This window comes from Centrocercus urophasianus, unplaced genomic scaffold, assembly GCF_019232065.1.
Source record: "Centrocercus urophasianus isolate 14NV4802_14NV808 unplaced genomic scaffold, USGS_Curo_1.0 seq_14, whole genome shotgun sequence".
NCBI classification, from domain to species: domain Eukaryota; kingdom Metazoa; phylum Chordata; class Aves; order Galliformes; family Phasianidae; genus Centrocercus; species Centrocercus urophasianus.
The window spans coordinates 2,408,030-2,430,480 of NW_024884586.1; the positions used below are offsets into that span (position 1 = coordinate 2,408,030).

Below are 22,451 nucleotides of genomic sequence, written 5' to 3' on the forward strand. Positions count from 1 at the left end.
TATGTGATGTGTAAGTGATTTACTCAAGATTTGAAGTAAAAATAATTGCAAAATACTTCAGTCAAAAAATAGGGAGGGTTTTGCTTTTGCAGAAATAACTTAATGAAGATAACAACTTGAATGTTTAATAATAGCAGCAGCAGGGGTTTTGTTCAGTATGTCTCCTGAGCTCTTGTAACTGCCAGGCATCTTTTGCATACCTAACAATAAAAGCAATTACTGCTTTACGTAGGGCACATTAATATGCAGTGATTGTTCGTGCCATGCTCATTCATGTGTATGCTGTACGAAGTGGTTTGAATGGTGTGCCTAATGATCTGAGTTTAAGTGGTTATAAATAGTAAGTTTCTCCAAAAGTAATGCTTCCTATTTAATTCAGTGGAAACTAAAACACATGCAGAGAATGCAGCAACACTTCCTGATGGAGCACATTCTCTGCCTCAAAGCACTATTTTTCAGCATAGTCACCACAATTAGCTATTTTTGCATTAGGGATGCAGAGGTCCATCTGGCTGGCTGTGACTGTCTGAATTTGTTAACGTTGAAATACCTTATTTTTTCAATTTAAAAAGAGTCCGTAGTAATGACAGCCAGTTCTTCCTCAAAGTCTCAGTAAAGGGAGTGAATAAAGGAAATAGGAAAAATTCTGGGATCTGTGAAGCAGCGGGAGGCACTAACTACAGGCTGAGCTGCAAGCTGGGATTTATGGTCAGTATGTGTATGTGTGTGAGCTTAGTGGGCAACACATTTAGTTAATTAGCTCCAGTTAATAGAACATTCACTTTGGTAGAGAAGGAATGTCCTTTTTAAGAAGGGCATTTAAGAATTATAAGTCCATGAAACAAGACTATGGAGAAGATGGATGTAGAGTGGAGGGAATGTGGTTCTGATCTAGCATTTATTCTTTTGTTGGAAAGCCTTATTAATCTTTTTAAATTATTTTACTTAAATAAAATGGGCGAAGGCTGTTGCTTATCCAGTGAAAGCAGTGGAGAGTGTGGCAGAGGTTATTTCCTTTTCTCTTCTAGCCATGAGGTGAACAGTATAGTGGAATGAGAAATGGCTCTTTGTTGCTATGTCAGTGTTTGCACTTTTGAAGCCCACCTGCTGGAGTGTGCCTCCATTCAAGGAGACCTGGAGAAACTGTATCCCTTATACAAAATCTGGGAGACGACATTTTATGTTTGACTCCATACCCAAGCATAGGGGTAACCGGAAGGGCAGAATTGCACATCTGTATCCCTTCCCCTCCATGTCTATTTTTTCTATTTTCTCTAATAGATGTTTTTAAATGTTATATTTTAATAGATTTCTACACACAAAATAGAATTTTTAATTCTTGATTAAATGTGTTTTCAAGTATTTGATCAGAAATAAAAAAAAAATCCACAAAAATAGGAAAATGTGAACAAAAACTGATTTTACAATGACTTCACACTTGGCATGAGAACTTAGTAATTTTTGGAAAGTTGTCAGTAGCGTATACTGAATTAAATTGTAGCTATTGATGAAATTCTATGGTCTTTCTATTTCTGCCATTTGTGCTGCAACAGCTATAATAATATGATTGTGCAATAGAGATGGTTTTCTACTTATCTCTGTTTAAGAAGCCATATGAAACTGATAGATTTCATGCAGTGTAAAGTTTGCGAATCTCTACCATAGGACATTTATTTGGAAGGATTATCAGGGCCTTCTTTTTTTTTTTCTCTCTCTATTCACTTCTGATAGGAAACGTCTTTCTCCTGTTGCTCGTATGCTGTGATATAGAGCTATTTGCTTTCATGTTTTGCCTTTAAAGTGGGTCTATGATGCATGGTCCTTCAGGCATCCTTCCACAAAACCTTATTTCTAAATTCAATCTTTCTTTATGTTGTTGATTCTTTCAAGATTCATCTCAACTGCTGTGGTCTTTACCTATTAAAAGGCATTTTAAGAGGTTGCAGACTTCAGTTTTGCTATTTAGGAACCTTCATGTGTGTTTTGTTGAAGTCTGCTTTCCTAAGTACCTGCTTCTATTTTAAATCAGACTTTCATCCATGTTTGTTGTCATGTCACCTTCCTGTCTCATTACCTTAAAACAATTTTCTTCAGCAATCAGACTAATATTAATCTATGTTGTGTTTGTAGCATAACATAATTAGTTACAACATGATGTTGTAACATAAGTAACATGGAGAAGTTGGTGTCTTTCTGTGGAAAAGGCAAGATGGGTGTAAGAGGAAAGACCCTCTCTACAGACTGAAGATGAACGCTCTCTCCACTGCTGTGTGCTGCTTCTTTAAATGTGAAAGACATAAGCCAAAGTCTATTGACAGCCTGCTTAGCATTGGGTAGTGACTCAGCTCACATCGGTCCTGGTGTGCAGCATTCCTTCAGAACAGTCTTGTGCTGTGGTTTAACCCTGGCAGGCAGCTCAGCACTGCACAGATGCCCACTTGCTCTCTCCACATGCTGTGGAGAGAGAATTGGGACAGTAAACGTGAGAGCTCATGGGCTGAGGTAGAGGCAGCTCTCTAGGTAAGGCAAAAGCTGGGGCACACATGGAGAGCGAAACAAGGGAATTAATTCATCACTTCCCATCAGCAGGGTGATATTCAGCGCCTGCCAGCAAAGCAGTGCTCATCACACTTAACAGTTTCTTGGGAAGATGAATGCCATCACTCCGAACATCTTCCTTTCCTCTCCTTTTCTCCCTGCTTTCACTGTTGAGCATGATGCCACATGGAATGGGATAACGCTCTGGTCAGCCTGGGTCAGATGTTCTGGTTGGCACCTCCCAGCTCCTTGCTGGCAGAGCAGTGCGAGAAGCAGAGAAGCTCTGTGTAGGCACTGCTCTGCAAGAATGGAAACATCAGTGTGTTGTCATCACTGCTTTCATCAGAAATCCAAAGAACAGCATTGTTTGAGCCACTGTGAAGAAAATCAACCCATTGATTAATCTAAAAATTGCTTTCAAATGGCTGACACTGCATCTCAGAGATCAAGTTCAATAAAAGTGTTGGTTGTTTTCAGGTTCTTTTCAAAGCCTTCAACAGTTCTGAGATGATGAGTGTGCAGATCTGTTTGCATGTGTGTTTCTGTATTATTCAAAGTTACAGAATGCAGCAGTTGAGTATTTGTCTCTTTTGAAGGGCTTGATATCTACTGCACTGTATTTAATTAAAAAAAAAAAAGAGGCAAAAAAAAAACCAAAACAAAAAAAACCAAAAAACCACCTAACAAACAATTGAGAGAAGTTAGCAGAAATAAGCAGGTTTTTTTTGTTTGTTTGTTTTTTGTTTGTTTTTTTCCTCTGTGCCTTTCAGTGAGAAAATCTCAGGTGACGTGTCTTGATGGAAATCACAGCTGGTTTCCTAGGACACTAGAATGTCCCAGATAAACCCTATAAGCTCTTAGTCTGTGAGCTTCACCCTGTTGAAGACTACTTTTTTGCTATATGTTTGTTTTGTGTGTGTGTTGGTTTATTTTTTTTTTTTTAATAACAGACTGTCCATTACTTATAATTTTCTTTGTAGAAAGAGCCTAGGATTACCAAAAATCAGCCATCTCTTTTGAAACATGTGGCAGATATAAGCTGGCTGCAGCTCACAGCTTCATTTCATATTATTACTTCTGAGGTTATTACTGGAGAATATTAAGATTGTGTTTACTGTGTAACGTGCGAGATTCCAGTTCTTGCTCTTGGGGTGAAATGTTTCCAAGTATTGGATATATTCTCAAATTTATGGTAGTTGAAATTCTGCCAGGTTGCACCGGTGGTCACTGAATTTTGTCTTTCAGTAATTGTGTTCTTGTCTTCCAGCAGGCCCAGCAGAAGGTTTGGGAAAAATAATACAGAGGTTTCCTCAGAAGGATTGGGAAGATACTCCTTTCCCACAGGGAATAGAGTTGGTAAGTTTGCACTGTATTTTGCAGTTTTTAGAATTTCTTTTACATATAGTTGGGAACTGCCTTCCTACAGTAACGTATTATCAAGTCTAACAGGGAATGTGAAGAAATAAGGTAAGTAAAGGGGACAGATAATAGCTTTCAGAATAGTAATTTTGGCTAGCAGAAGATAATTTATTCTTACTATATGTTGTATTCCTAGAATACAAAAGGAATCTGCTTCAAGCTTAGAAGCAATGTGCTTAAAATAAATGTTTATTTGTGTCCATGTATGTATTGTTGGCTACATTTTTAGAGGTATCCTTAAAATTGCAGATGACTTCTCAAGTCATGTTCAACAGATGTGTATTTTTATATTGTACGCTTTAAAAATGAATTAAAAATTATAATGACATCACAATTAACTGGCTTCATTAAAACAGTCAGTCTTCAGCATTCATTGTGCTATGGACAACAGTAGTGACAGCTGTGCTGAACAAGGTGAGTGTACAACGATCTATTTTAAGTATCCTCTGCAGTAAGTAGCCCTTTCCCTCTCGTGGAGTAATGCTGTGAGATGCAATGAGGAGGTGTATGTTACTCATTCAGGTCAGGGGTTCATTACATATACAGCCCTAAAAATCCTGCAGAGAAATGGATTACTGTGCTTTTACTATGCAAATGAGGCTTCTGAGAAGTTAGCTGAAACTTACTGCTGTGAACTTAGGGACTTCTGGGACAGGATGAGCTAAGGAAGGAGATGGCCTTTAGGAAGTGTTACAAAATCTGCTGCAGAGAATAAAGACACTGATGCTTCACTGAACTTGTTACACAGATACAGCAAACACAGCAACATTTTATTGGTATGGTACCTTTTAACTGATGTCCAGCTGGCTTTCAGATTCACAGTATGCCTTTGGCCAGGTGCTGTCCTTTCCTGTTGAAGGGGGAGAAGGAGACCTTGGTGTTTTTTGCTTGCCAGTATGCTCTATCATATGGCAGAGGTTTGTATTATTCACTGTGTGCTGGTGTACGGGACCAGCTGCTCGTTTTCTTCAGCAGTGTGGTTTAAATTTCTTCATAGTCAAGCACAATCCTTATGTTTTGTGGGGATGTCATGCATTAATGGCTAGTGTAAGCATTATTTCCGATACACGTGATGGATAGTTACAGTGTTTGTGGTAGGCTTGCATAATACTGCATTTAGCAATGTAGTGCTGTGCTGAAACAATGGAAGCTCCTGCTTTCTCTGAGGTATTTCTGCTACTGTTACAACATGACAGCACTGCACATAGCTATTGCAGTTTGCTGTAACAGGTAGTGTGTGCTCAGCGATTCCTAACCAGGTTCAAATGAGTGACTTTCATAGTAAGCACAGTTACGGATCTTGAGAAGTAACCTTTTGATGGGAAGGCTTAGTTTTGTTTTTTGCTTATTTGTTTGTGTTTTGTTTTCTCTCCACTCTCTTGGAGTTGAAGGAGGTGGCTTGTTCTTGCTTTAAACATTGGCAATAATTTGAGTCATACTGAGATTTATTTTGTCATATTAATCTTCCTTACCTATTTCAAACTGCTCATTTCCACTGATGTTTTGAAATAAAAGAGAACAGTTACAGTTAAAGCAGTGAAGCTGTTTATCTCTACTCAAACGATTCATTAAGTAGAATCATTGAGACTTGAAACTTCCCAAGGACAATGAAATCTAGCTGTTTAAACATTAGGGGCATCTTTTCAGCTAGTCTGTAAAGTTATTCAAGTTTGAAATTGCTGTCCAGATATGACAATCAAATTTTATTTAATTAAGATTGAAGAGATAACACAAAGATCATGTACTGAAGTAAGTCATTTAAAAGGGTCGGATATTGGCAAGATGTTGTTCTCAAGTTTTTGTGCGAGTGTAACATGAATCAATGTAAATAGCAACACAGTGTGTTGGTTTTTTTTTTCTTTCTGTTTTATGCTTGTCATCTTAAGGGCGGTATTGATATCATTAAGTGTGTAACTGGCAAACCTGGAAAAAAGAGAAAGAAGGTGAGAATAGTCTAGTTGACAAAAATGTTTATGAGAATTAAGGTAGACATCTTTGTGAATAGTACTTAAATTAGCCATAGAAGTAGAAACCTTCAAATGTATTTCCTCTGCTTTGAATGAAGAATCCTTATGGAGCTATATGATTTCTCTGCCTGGGAAATGAAATAATAGAACAGCAATGACTTCTAGTTGAAAAACATTAATCTCCATCCACTTTTCATGAAGGAAAAAATGAAAACACGCTTTTAATGCCTACTGTTAAGGTTGAAGGGGGTTCTGTTTTTGAGTCTTAGTTTCTGTCAAAGCTGGTTCCTCTACCATGAATCACTGAGATTGTGGTTCCCTTTCCTGCCCCCCAAGTGTTTTATAAAGTGCATTGTTTGTCTCTGAATTTGGGCATGTGAATATCCAGATTGCATGTCCAAATAGTGTAGGATGAATCAGACAGTTTGTCTTGGCAGTTAATGGATGATATGATCCAATGCTTGTTTTCCATTTGTATTGTTCATGGTATTTTATGAAACAGGGTGAAGGACTATGCCCATGCTCACCCCCAAGTCTGAATACCTTAAGATGAAAAACGTCTGTTTGGTCCACAGACTGTAGAAATGCAGTTGGTACATGTCCTGCTCAAAAGTTCACTGAGACTTCTTTGGAGGAGTCTTTCCTCCTCTGAACTCTGCATACCTCCTGCTTGACTCCAGTTTGCCAAGATTACTGAGACCCAAGCTAAGTCAGTGTGGAGAAGAGAGTGGTGCAGATAGTTCTAAGCTAAATAAAAGCAGTACAGATAATGTTTTTTGTTTTGTTGAGCCCAGTTTCGAAAAATGGGCTGACATAGAAAGGACTGTACCCAGTGGACCTGCCCTTGTCCGAGTGCAAGGGATCATCCTGAGAACAACTTACTGAGGGAAAAAACCAAACACCAAAATACAAGAACTTTTAGCCTTGACTGCATTTGTACTTCTGCTAATTCAACATAGATATGTTGAGAATTAGGTCATTATAAAATGTAATTGCAGTTTGAACTTTTCTGAAGAATACTATGTATCATATGTATATATTCTGCATTATAAGGAGCTAGAGCATTACTTAAATGTGATTTTATATATATTTTTTATGTGAGTAGTATGTTAGTTACATCCTAGTTTTCTTTAACATGCATTAATTCTGAAATAAACATATTGTCCAAAATTCAACAGAAATATATTTAAGGAGGCTCTACTGAAGTCAAGTGTTTGAATTTGTTTCCTAAAATAAATTGTCTCTGGTTGCTCGTGGTAAGGGAGCAAAACTGTAACACAGTTGAGGAAATTATGCTGTCAGTAGTTCTTGATTAGTGTATTTTCTTAGCTTGTACCTATCTGCATCTCTTAAAACTTCATCTTGCATTGATTGTAGCTAGTTAGGTCACTAGTACTTTCTTCTTTTTCTTTCTTTCTTTCTTTCTTTCTTTCTTTCTTTCTTTCTTTCTTTCTTTTTTTTTTACTGTTTGTTGAATTGTGATATAAGGTATGTGTATAAGGTATGACACATTAAGGTGTGTATTATACATACTGCGTTCCTTCAGAAGCAGCAAGGTGCTCTGCTCTGATGTGCTAGAATCTTCTGTGGGCTATTCAAAAGGAGGAAAAGAAAACTTATAGATTCACCTTAGGATTTGAGCGTCTTTAGTTTACTGACGCAGAGCATTCTAATGTTTCTAGGAAATAAACTGACTTTGAAAAATATAAGGATATGAGAGTACTTAAGAATATAAGAATTAAGGAAAGAATAATATAGTAATTAAGAAAATAATATAAGAATAATTAAGAAGAAGTATTTGCCTCAGAGATGTATTTCAGTCATAGGTTTCCAAGAGCGTCTTGTTAAAACTTAACAATGTGATAGTTTTAATTTTGTAAGTACATATGTTTGGGTACCTTTGACAATAGTTGATCTGTTTCAGAGAAGTTATTGAAGTTTTACACAAATACACTTTAAGTTCAAAAATAGACCTTTAAACTCATGAGATACAGGGCAGTTTAATATTAGGATGGTTAAACTTATTGTTCTCTCTTGTAGAACGAATCTTAAGATTATGTTGGTTGCATGAGTTGGCTTTATATTTCTGCATATTTTTCTTATAAATAAGCCTATTTTACTTCTGCTATAAACTGTTCTAGACGTCGTAATTAGTTATACATCAAAGGAGGAAGCTTTGGTATGCAGTGTTATAATGTATACTTGCATACTTTGGTATGCAGTCTTATAGTGTATGCTCATTTTTGTCTGGGGGCTAAATTAGCTGAACCACATGTCATCTGCATTACTCAGTTGGGAGGATGATGTTAATTGAGCTGATGAAAATCACACTTGGAAATAGATTTCGCTGTGTGAAACTAAACTGGATGCAATGTTTTTTTTGCAATTTTTGATGAGAAGGGAGGAACATTCGCCCCTATAACGGTTAGTAGAGCCGTCAATTCATACAGATTTAAATTCAAAGGTATGCAACGTAGAATTGAGCATGTATTTCTAGACAAGCTAATGGCCTATCCAAATAATTACTCACACCATAAAATGTATCTTTAATTTGTCAAAAAATGTTTATGTTCTTTTCCTTTGGATTAAGCTTACAGGCATTATGATGTGAGAAATGCTTCTGAGGAAAGGCTGTATGCATCCTTTTGAGAGCTGTCTGAAGCTGGTCTCCTTCTTGAGGGTTAGATGTTGCTGTCATGAGCATATTTTTCCTTAGCATACCTTGATCTTAGCATTTCTGCACCTTTCAGAGGCTTCAGATGTAAACTTTTAAATGTACACAAAGTATTTCTTTTATGAAATATTGGATTTAACTTCCAGATTGGGGGGTTGGAGATTCATGATCCTTGACATCCCTTCCAACCCTGGTCATCCTGTGATTCTGTGTGATCTTGTGAAATTGATGCTCTTAACATTTTAGAATTATTTGTTTAGTACTATTTTTGTCTTACCACTTGGTATAGTCCATGTTTTCTAAAAAAAAAAAATCTAATACCTGAATATTTTATGTAGTATTTTAAATAAGGCATAAGAGATGAACTGGATTGCAGATGAGCCCTTTACAGTCTGAAGTGATTAAAGTTTCAAGGGATTTAAGCTTTAAATGCTTCAGTCTTAACTAGCTGATGTTTAAGCCAATTTTTCTACAGCAGAATGCTTCTGAAGATCTGAATAGATGGTTAACTTATAGCATCCATTTAGCCACCATTGCACTTGGTCAGCCATAGATGTTTTGGTTCTCTGAGTTCTTTTTCCCCTCAGATTTTGTGTTTAGTTTTCAAGAATCACTGCTTAAATAGTTCTCTAATGAACAAGTACGTAACCGAGCTTATGGTAGCACTTCCAAGAGCATTGTGGTGTTCTTTACATATTGCACTGCAGCTCTCATGCTTTCAGTACTTGAGTAGAAAATATTGTGGCAAATGTACAGCTAACATTCTTTATCAGTTACAGACTCAGTTTATATTCCTTTAACTTGTCTATATTATCCTCCAGTGGAAATCTTGCAGTGCCATAAATGCGTTGTGTTTTAAAGCAGCGTCTCTGCTGTGCTGTAAAATGGTTATGTTCAGGCTTTAGAATCCCACTACTTTTACTGACTGGATTTTAACTTCTGGATTTTGTAGGTTACTGGGATAAAGTAATTTCATATTGAAACCAAAGGATATTCACACAGTCCTTGCATAGCAGAGCATGCTCTTTGTTGACAAAATACTGTGAAAAGATGTAATGAAAGTTTCTTTTTCTTTCTTTTTTTTTTGAACTGGAAAAAAAGTGCAACACTTTGATACAGACAACACATTTTAACATATTGAGGTGACATCTCTTTGGAATTTGAACTGATTTTTTTATGGAGATGACAAAAGTAGACTGTATTGAAGTTTAGCCTTTTTTATAGTGGCCAAGTTTTGTTAGCATTCTCCTTCTCCCTTTCCCCCCAGAGGTATTTTAGGTGAAATTCTTTTAAATCTTTCAGAGGGGAAAGCCATTTTTTATAACCTTTCTTAGATGGTTTTTCTCTTGTTCATTCTTTGTATCTGTATCATCTCCACAAATAATATCTGACTGCATAGGGCAGTCTTTTCCACCTGAACCTTGTGTTTTTGATTCATTACCTCTCCATAAGATTTCCCATTCTGATCATTTAAAAAAAAAAAAAAAAAAAAAAAAAAAAAAAGGAAATATCACATCATGGATGTTTCTGTAAATCTTTGCTTATAGTTTTTTTTGTGTAACAGTCAAGCTGAGGAAGTTCTGAGACACACAGTTAAGTCATGTGGCGTTGTAACATACACAGAACTCTGTGAGGATCGTGGTAGAATGTCTCAGTATTTTCCTTTTATAACTGATGGGCTTGTCTGTGGAAAAGCCTCTAGGGGACCCCATTCTTCCTGAAGACCCTGAAATTGTGATTATTAAATGTTTTTCTGTGTCCTTGTAGTACTGATAGATGTAATAGAGGTGCTTACTGAATGTAGTGATGTAAATGCGTGACTATGATTCATTTAAATAGTGTTACAGTGATGGAATTGGTATCGTGATTCCTATTTCTTGAGTGTTCTCTCCTGCTCGTTTTTGAGACCAAGCTGCAGTTCTCAGCCTCAGTGCTCCTGACTGCCTGTGTCTAGGCAGTCTATTCTTGCACAAATGTGCTAATTTTATCTTCCCTGTGTTTCTCTGAAATTTGAGAATCTGTGGCATTACAGAACATTCTTTGTGCTCTTCATTTTCATAGAGTGCAAGACCAGAATGTATAATACCCTTGGAATAAATGTTTTTGTGGCTACTGTGCTTCAGAAGGAACTTTTTTACCCATCAGCTTATCCTATTATCTGTAAGTATGAGCACAGAAGTGTTAAAATAAAACACTTTAAAATAAAGAACCATGAAATGATCTGGACTATTGAGGGTGTGCAGCCTGACACTCAGACATCCAGTACAAAAATGGATTACCTTCATGGTTTACAGAACCATTCTGTTACAGTTTCAGTTACAGAGAATGAGTGCTTATATGTCTGTGTACACTGTAATTGTACAATCAGATCAATTGTTATATAAAAAGTGCTGTTTTCCACTTGCTGCTTGTATCATACCCAGTTTACCATGCCTAGGTAGTATGATGGTGCCAAGCATTTCCCCATCCTTTGGGTGGGCAAGCAAGAGTGTTGTGCTTCTTAAACTAAGCATGAATCAGGGAAGTTTGACTTCTGAAAAAAGCAAACACTGTTCTGATAGCTAGGTAAAGGGAGACTTCAGATAAATAAAAGACTACGGCACTGAGGAAGGCAGTGGGTTGTTCTCCTTATATTTTGAGAATAAGGCAGTAGTGGATGGATTCCATAGCAAAGAAAATTGAGTGTAAGCAGTAGGAAACATTTAAATAGAGCTTAGAATGAGAATTTTGAGCATTATTGAAAATACGGGAGGAATGACTTGTTTGAATGCAGCATGAAAGTGGAGTAAGTTGGATAGTCTCCTGAGGTTCCTTTTCATTTGTTAATCTGAAAAGTAAGCCTTTGGATCTCTGCATGTCTGGTTGTTTGCTCCTCCGCAGGGAGGGACAAGAGTATCTGGCAGGTGTCTCCTTTGGAATTTTGTCATCCTTGATGAATGCTGCTTTTCTGAAGAGTTCTTACCGCTGTCAGGTCAGTTTTCTATAACTACCTACTAGGAGGATAGAAAATTAAAACTGCAAAACTGTGATAATCCCTTAAGACATTGAAGGTGAAGTATGTCAGAACTGCTTGACAGTTTGCTGTTTAAAATTCCCATAATTTGTCTTGGCTCGTTAATAGAAATAATTAATTTTCAACATGCTGTAATAAATTGGAATCTTACTTAAGCTTGGCATACTGTAATTTTGAAGTTTCTGGGCTTCTGCTTGTTTTGGATTTTGTCTGTTTTTGTACAGGGAGCTGGGGTTCTATGTGGTTTTGGAGAGAGCCATAAAGCAAGACTTGTCTACTGAGTTCATAACTATATTTCCAGTTGTCACACAGCTAGCCTGACTAGATTGTGTGAGGGAGCAGGCAGGGAGATCATGTGCATCTAATCAAATACAATCTATTGAGCTGAATACAAGATTGTGAAGTTTGAACTGGGTCATTTAATAAATCCTGGGAACCCAGAAATAATTTATCCGTGTGGTTGATTGTTAAAAAGTGTAAATCAGTTTGGAATGTTTTCTAGTAGTTCAAGAAAACAGGCTAACGGGGAAAAAAAAGCTTTTTCTGAACAAATTTATTAACTGTGTTTTGGTAAAGCTGGTTTGATAAGAATTTCTCATTAATTGACCAACTGTTTAATTTTGAACTCTTTATATCTTTTCTAATAACATTTGATGCAAGTTTATTCTACCAACTTAAATCATCTTGACAATTTTAAAGTTGAATTCTTCAACTTGGAAAAAATTCTGTGATGATTTCATGCAGTGTGCTTATTTGTAGTAGGTTATGAAGGGTGTATCCTACTGGTGTTCATCTAATAATTATTAAAGCAGATAATTAAAACGGAATAGTCAAAAGACTTCACAATTCGGCATACGCTGTGCTGCAGCTCACAACGTTTTTATGCCATTAGAAGTCAAACAGAATCATTTGTATGGAGACTTTCCACCTATTTCCAGCTTCTTTAACCGCTGGTTTCACTTTCTGGCTGCCGTGCAGGGTGGAGCAAGTGGCTGCTCTAAGCACCCGGTGCAATGAAACGCACCCTTGGCACAAATGCCTATGGAGACTTGAGGAGAAAGATGACTTGAGTCATTCAGTACCTGAGAGAGTCCTAGGGAAAGGGCTGGGAGGTTTATTTCTTTATATTTTTTTTTCAAAAGAAATTTGTTGGCCTCAAGTAACTTTAAGTAACTGCGTTGAGTTGAAAAAAAGAACATGTTCAGGTCTCTCAGGTTTCAGCATACAGCTTTTTTGTACTCTTTCTTTTGTCCATTACTTCACAACTCACAGTTTATTGCTGTTGTTGATACAAAAATTTGGTATTTGTAGGTGTAAAAAAAATACCCTTATGAATTTACTTTCAGGTTTGAAAATTGGAAAAGGAGATGAGTTTCTTATATGGCCTTTCTCCTGTATTGTTCTGTAATAATTTCTGATATGGTCTAACCTCATTTTAATAAGCTCTGGGAAATCTATGAGCATTTATAATCAGAATTTTACTTCAGTAGGATTTGGTAAATATTGGCTGAGATTATAATGAAGGTACTTCCTTGTTTTCAGTAAAATCAATAAACTTAGTTTAGGGAATTCACTTCTGGTTACATAAAGTGAGAAGAAAGCCGTAAGCATGGTTAGTCAGTAATAAATTTTGAGTAAGGAAGCAATATTGTGGAACCTGGAATTTGGTCAGCAGCTTACCTACCTTTCCTAGCAATAACTTTTGTACTGTCTTCCTTGTTCTGTGAATATCAGGCATAAACCTATAAACCAGATATGTTTCAAAAATGATTGTTAATGCTGTGGTTTGATCCATAAAGTGGGATGCCTTTATTTAATGTTTCTAGAAGAGACCTCTGTGCCCAGTTGCAGTATCTTTATGTTCTTCTTGGGCATGCTGTCAAAGGATCATTTGAACAGGTGTTTTTATTTAGCTGTAATGGACACCAGGATAAACTAAGAGGTAGTTTTACTTCTGTATCAACAGTAGAGTAATAAATTAAGCACTTGAACTGGCCCATAGTATGATTCTCTGAAGCTACAACTTTCACAGATTTGGAGATAAGGCAGTTCAGGTGAAGTTAATATTACTTGCATGGTGATCCTTTAAAGGTTTGTGGTTCTTTCTTAACATGCAACTTATTAAATTTGAGCTACAAAGTGAACCTAAGCAAAGGATGGGAACCCTGAGAGCCGAATCTTCTTATAAATGGCTTTTCAAACTCATTCTCAAAGGGCTTCTCTGACAGGATATGGCAAATCTTGCAGTTTTTAATTCACACTGAGAATATAAGACAAGGCATTTCAGCTCATCTTCTCTAAGAAATGTGCAGTTGTCCTGGGTCCAGCCATCTGTTTTGAGATGACTCTGAACAGATTTCTTCATTTATGTGTCTGGTTTGTTCTTCTTGTTGTTTCTCCTTTTTTTGTTAGCTACTGTGTTTTCCCCTGGGGGCAGAGAAAAAACAGGTAGACTTGTAAATGTCACCTGTGCTCTGCACATTGCTGTAACGTGCAAATGTTGCAGTAGCCATCTCCATTTTGGATTACATCAGGTAAAAAAATGAACGAACAAAACACCAAGCCAAAACCACCTGCACATTTAAAGTAGAGACTTGATCACTTTGTGATATTCCTGAAGTGATCTTTTTCCTCATGTTTTTAGACTTGTCTCAAACTAAGGTACTACTGTTCATTTCAAAGTAACTTTTCCATCTAGATTTTGTCATAAAATTGTCCTCAAATTGCTGTTCATCTTTTTTTTTAATCACACTGTCTGATTTCTTATCTTTAATGAGAAACCATATTTTATTTATGTCAACAAAAGGAGGTATGAAAAACAAGTAGATCACACTCAGATACTGAACAGGTTTTCAGTTTTATCAAGCAAAAAATGTCTGTGCTTTTTATATTGAAAGAATGCACGTTCTGCCTTGAGTCTCTGCCAAATTACCTGAACTAATATAACCAATATACGCTTAAAAATTAGAAATAAAACAATTTTAATGGAGCAAATAACGTGTAATAAAACTTCCCCTGTCTTTTAATAAAATACTCTGTTTATATTGAGCTGATAATATTCCTGTTGTCATTTGGCAAAAAATTTTGAGGAGTTTAATAAAAAAAAAAAAGTTAGCTTGAACTTTTGGCTATTTATTGATACTTATCTTTTCTTGGTGTTTTCAGAATTCAGTATTTAAGTCCCATACCTAATTAGAGGTAATATAATAAAATGTAAGTCCATGGTAGAGTGACTTGAGAAGAAAATGTGATGGGACATACTTAGATCATGTAAATCTCGGTGAAGATTGACACAGTATCTTATATTGGATTTTAATTAAGCAAATATGATTTTAATGTTAAAATGCCCAGTGACAGGGATTTCATTGCTTTATCTTAGGTTCATTTGTGACCTGCAAGCTCAGGAAACATTTTTTTTCTTCTAAAAAATATTAATAAAGTTTTGGTCCAAGAGCAGATAAATACTTCTGTAATTTACTGAAAAATAGACATTAGTATTTTAAAATCTAGCAAGATCCACCTCCACAAACAGCATATACAAAGTCTCTCTTTTTTTTTTTTTTTTGCCTGTTGTTTCATTTTTTTGCCTGTTGTTTCATTTTCCGCATGTGTTTGAGTGTTGTAACGTGTAGAAGAGAGAGAGATAAGGTCATTAAAGTCATGACCTACAAGTTCAGAATGAACAATGAATTAGATTTAATACCAAAATAGTGGGATAAGAATTAGGTACTAAAGTTACAGTGTGCATTTGTGACCTCAATGTTTTTAACATTCTTCGAATACCAGATTTGTCTGCTTCTCGCCATCACCTCATGATTATTCGCTATAACTGCATACCAGGAAAGCTTATTTCACAATGATTTTCCTTCATTCTGGCCCAGTAATATACTTGTAGAGACTTGTTGGCATTTGGAATTTATAAGATTTGTTGTTAGACTGTTTTCATATCAGTTTTGTGTCCTCTATATTGAATTTGATCTCTTTCTTTCAAATAATAGAGAAACCTCTCGAAAAGAGAGTGGAGAGTCTGTTTTCCTTTCTCAGATTAAGGTATCTTGCTTGTCCAGCCAATATGTTTTAGCAGCAGCAACCTCTACATTAGAAACTCTTGAGCATCCACATAGAATTATATTTGTAGTGAGTAATAAAAATTGCTTAGAAATATCACTTTTTGCTGGTTGATTCAGCTATGGCTGAATCACTTATATGAACATACCCTCAAAGTTTTCTATTTTGAAATTCAAAGTTTGTTTCTTGTACAACCTTGATTAATAGTATTATTTGAAAGAATGGTTTTGTTTTTTTTTTTTCCTGTCATTTCATATTGAATTGTCTTTAGTCTAGAAGATTAAGTCTAGAAGATTATCTAGTTGGAAAACTGCTTTGGAATATTGTAATAAATGGATATCTACATCTTTTTTGTTATTGGGTGATACAATTGTGCAAAATTAACATGAATTGGGGAGCAGTTTCCAGTTTATATAACCAAAGACAGATAAAATAGATGGAAATTCATTACTTGGTCAATACTGATCAGGCTCGAAACAGTGATATTAGTTCTTTCTAATAGTACGTTTCAGCTGAAGAAAATAAGTGGTTGAGTTGTTTTCAGTATGCCTGAGAAAACACATAGTAATTGTAAATTCTATGAAATCATATGGTTAGCTGAAATACATGTGAGTAGTTATTAAACTTTAGGCAAAGGAATATAAATATTAAATCTTCTGGCTGCCACACGTATACTTCTGTTCGTACTTTGCACGGCGAAGGCTGAATAGATTTTTCAGTTAAGTGTTCAAATGTACATTTTTGACAAATTTTCTTCCAAGATGAGCTACGAAACAGTGAAGGAAAAGATAACTGATCTTGTGTTGACTTTGGCTTTAGACTGCAAGTACTATGGTGGTATTGTGGAAGAGTTCAGCTGAAACCACTTAACTCCTCGAACTCTTGAGTTCAAACTTTAAATTTATAGAGATAATTTTAGCGGGTTGGTTTTATTAAACTGTTTCTTGATTTGTTAAAATGGAAGGGCAGATGCAGTTCAACTGCAAAACCTGAGCCTGCGTAAAGGCTTATAGGTGCACTGTGCCTTTCAAAGCTCACTGCTAAGCTTGCAAGAGTACAGAAGACGAGATCATTCTGACATACCGTCTTACATCTTTAGACTTGTTTCTGTAGAAACTTCTGTAGCAGTTTCTTCATTTAGACAAGTAATTTTCTAAGAGTCTGTGTTTCTAATTTGATGTTAGTGACAATTTTTTTCAAAATGGATATTCAGGCAGAAATGTTCTCCGGAATGTTTTATGGTGGCTTTTATTTCTGATAAAGTATTTTGAGATTATCAGCTGCTATGTAGGCATTTGTTCTAAGTATTCTTGTTTCATTTGTTAAATACATAGATGTGATCTGTACTGAAGTATTTTAGGGTGTGTAGTATGGGATAATAATGGCATACTTTATATATTATTAACTATTAAGGTGTGGCATTATTACGGCATATGCACACCCTATTCAGTGGAATTGCTTAAATATGGTAGAGCTTATAAGCTTTCCTTTTAAAGTATTAATTTACTGTGATGAGTTGGGTAACAGAATATGTCCTGTACGTTATTTTTACCTATTATGGATGTTACCTTACATGTGGATTGCAACGTTGATACTGCAGTGGAAACCTTAATTAAATTAGGGACTGAGTTTAGTAGTGGCTTCTGAAGTTGTATTCAAAGAAGGAAACTTAATGGCTCTTGGCTATTCGAATAATCAATTTTAAGTGTGGCTGAAACATACCTTTTTTATTTTAGTTTTCCAATATTTTTTGGCTTATGCTGAATTATGGATTGGTTCTAACTCAATGTTATCTAGCTTTTTTTTTTTTAATACAAGCTACCCCCTACTTTAGCTTTTCTTCCACAGAGGTGTGGGAGTAAGGTCGTTCTCTATGCCAGCATCAATCCAGTGTAAGAGAAGACTACTCAACATAAGCTTCAACCTAGAAAAGCATAAGCAAGATTTGCAAAGAGAGCTTAGCTATATCAGACCCAGTATAAGAAAGAGTACAGGAAAGATGCATGCCATTTTATAACTGGGACAGAATTAGGATGATTCAGTGTTTAAATTTCAGCTTATTAGTGAAAAGTTGGCTAGTTTCTATACAGTTGTATTCTTACTAGAATGTATGCGGTACTGTCATTTCCCTAAATTATCTGCTTTACTGCTACAGGACTTCTATGAACTTTGTAAGGCTGTGTTTTAAATATTAATTTTAGCAGTGTAACAGATAAATATTTGTAGATATATTATTGCTCTAATTAGAAATGTCATGCTACAGAGAAGCTGGGCTACTTTTCACAAGTCAAACAAGGCTTGTGGTAAAATGTTAAGCTTACATTAATTGCCAGAGTTGGAGAGTGTGTGCTCATTTTTACTTTCTTCAACTGGGATGACTTTTTTCTTTTTTTTTTTTTTAAGTTTAATTGTGCTGTCTTCAAACAACAGTTTTGGTTGTGTGATATTAGGAAAATAAGCTTTCCTGACAGTGCTTTAAATATCAGATTCCTCAGAAAATGGCTCCGTGGGCATCTCATAGAACGTGCTCTGATGTCAGTAGACTTCAGGCTTCATTACCGCTTCTTTGGGGCCAGTAACATTGTGAGTTTTGTCACATTGACATGCCATGAATAAGTTGCTATGTTTTCTTGCTAATACTTGTTACAGTCTTGATCCTATGATTTTGGAGCTGCTTGCCTTACAGCATGGGATTACTGCTACTGGGAGAGTGTCTTCTGTGTAGAGGATCCGGGATGTAGTACCTGTATCAGAATAGTGCTCTCCTACTCCAGGACTTTCCTGTAGGGATGAATCAGGACTGAATTAGTACTGTTTTGTACTGCTTTGTTGGCCTAGTGTGGTCCTAAGGGTGTGCTGTGTTCTTGGCAGAGAAGCAGCTGAATTGGGTTTGGAGGGGCTGTGCCAAGGTTCAGTTTGCCAAGGGAATTGTATGTCCACGTCCTTGGGTCTTGGGATGTGGCAGGGGAAGGGAGGGAAGACAAACTGATTATTTTGAGTGCTCATCTTTTAACTTTTACTTACTTGAAAAAATTTTCTTAACTTTTTAAATAAATGTTTTAAAGTTGAAAAGAATGCTTCTAATGAATTTACCAAGCAGGAGTTTTGACTCTGAAATTTCCAACCAAACTGCCAAGAGTGTGCTTTCATGAAAGCCTGTGGACAGCCTGCTTATCTTCATTTGGAACAGATTGTCAGAGCTTCTGGTGCTTGTTGCTCTTTGAGTTTTCCTCACTATGAACTGTTTCGAAATTTCTATACCGAATCTCATTTCTGTTTATCTTTTATTTGTGAAATTAATTTGAGTATGAAACAGTACATGATTCTGTAAACTTTGAGTTCTTATCTGACATCTTGTCCATTCCTCCTCTTTGGGATGCAGCTGTGCCATTGGAAGGCTACCTGTAACTCTTTCATCACCTCTTTGAAACACAGGCCAACTGTGCTGTCATACTTAATGTAAACAGCCAGAAGATGTGAGGTGTGCATGCTGATGACAATAGTTCTATTTCTAGACAAATTTATTCCTCAGATACTCGTAGAAACTAATAATCTACTGTATACTTACTGCTTACTGTAGACCTAGCAGTAAGTACTGATCAGTAAGAAGAGCAGAGAGGCTATAATTATGAATCCATTTTAAATTTTTGAAGACATCAACCTGCAGTGACTTGGAACTCAATGTTCTTGGTTAACAGGTTCTAAAAAACATATTTTCCAAAAACATTTTCTTTCTGTCTTAGCTTTAAAAAACAAAAAACCCCTGCATTTTTGGCTTTGTACATAAGGATTGTTTGCTAGTCACAATACTGGAAGTGATCCATGAGTGTTCCACATGATGCCCTAATCAGGCGAAAGAAAAGCCCCCCCTACAATAGGTATGTCCAAAGTCATCCAACACATTCAGCTAGAAAAATGTGTGTGTTTGTCTTCCTGTAATTGACTTGAGTGGCAGGGGCTGTAAGCATTGAATTTTCCTGATCAAGACCCTTTCCTCCCTTTGTGAGAGTCAGACTTGAAGGGAACAACTCAAGCCAGACTTCTCTGCTGAGGAATCTGGAGAAGATGCTCAGATGCTTGTCTCACTGGGAGATGAATGGGTTAAAGCCACACTTCTCCCAGTCCTCTAGTTCTGGCCAAAGTAGCTAGGACTGAGTCCTATGAAACACACTAGTCCTGATTTTTCAATTGGTTTTACACTGACGAACTTCATTTTGATGGGAAAGCAGAGATGTTACTTAAAATCTGTAGCAGCATTATGGCACGAAAGTACTGACGTGGACTTTAATACTTGGGGCTCTGATTTCACTGCCACATCCTATAAATTTTGCACAAGACTGCAATTTCCATGTGATGTTTTTGATTATAATAAACATGACTAATAACCTAATCTAGAAAAGAATTACATTGCTTGAGGTCATGAACCTAATCCTTGAACATCCATGGATCATACTGACAAAGCTCATCTCTAAGTACAATTATGTGTACGAATAAATGTAGAATAGAAATTAAGTAATTTCTCTCAAATATTCTTTATTTTTCACTTCATTATTTATTTATTTGTTTTTTATTTTCATTTCTGGACAGTGAAGGAAAGGTTGACTTTGAGAGCTTTGAGTGGCATTTTTACTGTGGCTTTTAAAATTCTTGTAAATAAATACTTGCATACTTTAAGCTGAAACTGAGCATAACTACATGCAGTGATGCTTGCTGTTTTTGTCTTGCATACACTGGCTACCTCAGTGCGGATTATTCACTTTGGTGAACTTCAGTACAGTTTCCAGTTTCTTTTTTCTTTTTGCCTCATTTTGAATGAAATCAATAGTGATTTTAAACAGAATTTAGGAGCAAGATTTGTTTAATACATTGTTGGGAAGAGGGGGAAAGAAGCTTGTTAAAAAGTGGTTAAATGTCAACATATTTCCACAGCTTTTTGTGAGTACTTTCATGTGGATTCATTGGAAATGACGAGACAGAGTATTTTTTTAGATTTTTTTTCCTATTGGTTGGCAGTATTTCTTTCTATTTGCCTTTTTCCTTCACTAAGCAAACTATTTTTATATTAAAAAACAAACAAGCAAACAAAAAAAAAACAGACAAAAAAAAAAAAAACCACAAAAAACCCTCAAACCAACCAACAGCCTACGATTTCTGGAAATAATTATTTTAGATGAGACATCTTTGACACTTGATAACATGATGACCTTCTCTACATGATTTTTAACATTAGTTTTGCAAGTATAGACTATCAGGCCTTATGATGATCAGTCATGAGCTCTGTGTCTTTGTTGAAGTGAGTCGACGCTGAAGAACCCTTCTGTTAGAATAATCAGTTCACATCAGTTGCGTGGAGAAACCACAAGTATCTGCCTTCCAGCAAATGCTGGAATCTGATACTGGGAGATACAATCTAGCAGATACTAGATCCAACAGCCACAAGAAAGGTGGTGCTCCAGTCAATTTTCCTTGACTTTTTTTCCTCTTTAAAGTACAATTGTTTGTTAATTTTTAACATTGCCCAAGGATGCTCTTTAAGCAGTTGCATGATAGATGTGTTCTATGGTTTCACGTGAGGAGGAGCATTACGCAGTGTATGATTTCCAAGTCCAAGGATTTAAGTATTTATTTATTTTTACTGCTTGTCTGTGAGAGATGGTAATATTTAACTGCCTTTATTGTTGCACTTTTGGTTAAAAGTCCCCTTGTGCTTTCTTCTTACTGAGATACATAACTTCATACTACAACTAAGATTAGTTAACTTAAGGAACGCTACGTTGGCATTTTCTGCCTGATGCATTTGGTTCTGGAATGGAAAGGAAGAATGGCACTGCGGTCCAGCTGCAGCTTCTTTCATCATCTGACTTTTTTCTTCTTTTCTCTTATCCTATTCCCTTTAAACAATTTTTACAAAGGATGACAGTGGGGGGATTAAGGAGTTGGTAAGCCATACTTACTACTTGGGTATATGTTTTGACAGTTACTGTTCAATATTCTGCGTATGGTATCCTGGGGTGCATTAAAAAGAGCCTGGCCAGCTGGTAAAGAGTGGTGATCTTCCCCACTTACTCTGCCCTGGTAAGGCAAAATTTCAAATACTGTGTCCAGTTCTGGGCTCCCCAGTTCAAAAAAGAGAGGGACCTCCTAGAAGGAATCCAATGGAGGGCCACAAAGATAGTTAAGACCTGGAGCGTCTTTTGTGCCAGGAAGAGGCTGAGTAACCCGGGTCAATTCATTCTGGGGAAAAGAAGACTGGGAGATCTGATAAATGCTTATAAGTATCTAGAGGGAGGTGAGAGGTAAAGGGATGAAACCTGGTTCTTCTCAGTGGCATGTAGCAATAGGACATGGAGTAATGGCCTAAAACTTCAACATAGGAAATTCCATACCAGCATGCAGAAGAACTTCTTTACTGTACGGGTGATGGAGCACTGGAGCAGGTTGCCCAGAGAGGTGATGGAATCTCCTGTGTAGATATTTAAGGTCTGACTGGACACCTGCCTGTGTGACCTGTTTCTAGGGTACCTGTTTTAACCTGGGGAGTTGGACTCAATGATATCTTGAGGTCCCTTCCAACCCCTGTAATTCTGTGGTTCTGTGATATGCAGCCTTTTCTTCACTCCTATACACAGAGAGAGAGGCTATTCCCAAGGAAAGATGCTAAAGAATGTATGTATAATACAGTAGTCCTGAAGCAAAGAAGCCAAAATGGAGTGGATGCAAAAAGCAAATAATTGTCATAACATTAGAGTTGATCTGTTTGCATACAAGTGAA

At 36.4% G+C, this 22,451-nt stretch overlaps 1 protein-coding gene across 4 annotated transcripts in view; it reads left to right on the forward strand.

Moving 5' to 3' along the window:
• Positions 1-22,451, forward strand: part of SBF2 (SET binding factor 2) — a 238,330-nt gene that overhangs the window by 39,448 nt on the left and 176,431 nt on the right. For 3 of the 4 annotated variants that reach the window (XM_042813556.1, XM_042813558.1, XM_042813560.1), the window contains exon 2: positions 3,806-3,894. In XM_042813556.1, the coding sequence (XP_042669490.1) occupies positions 3,806-3,894 (89 nt within the window). The remainder of the gene's footprint in view (positions 1-3,805; positions 3,895-22,451) is intronic. The other variant, XM_042813557.1, reaches the window with a different exon arrangement.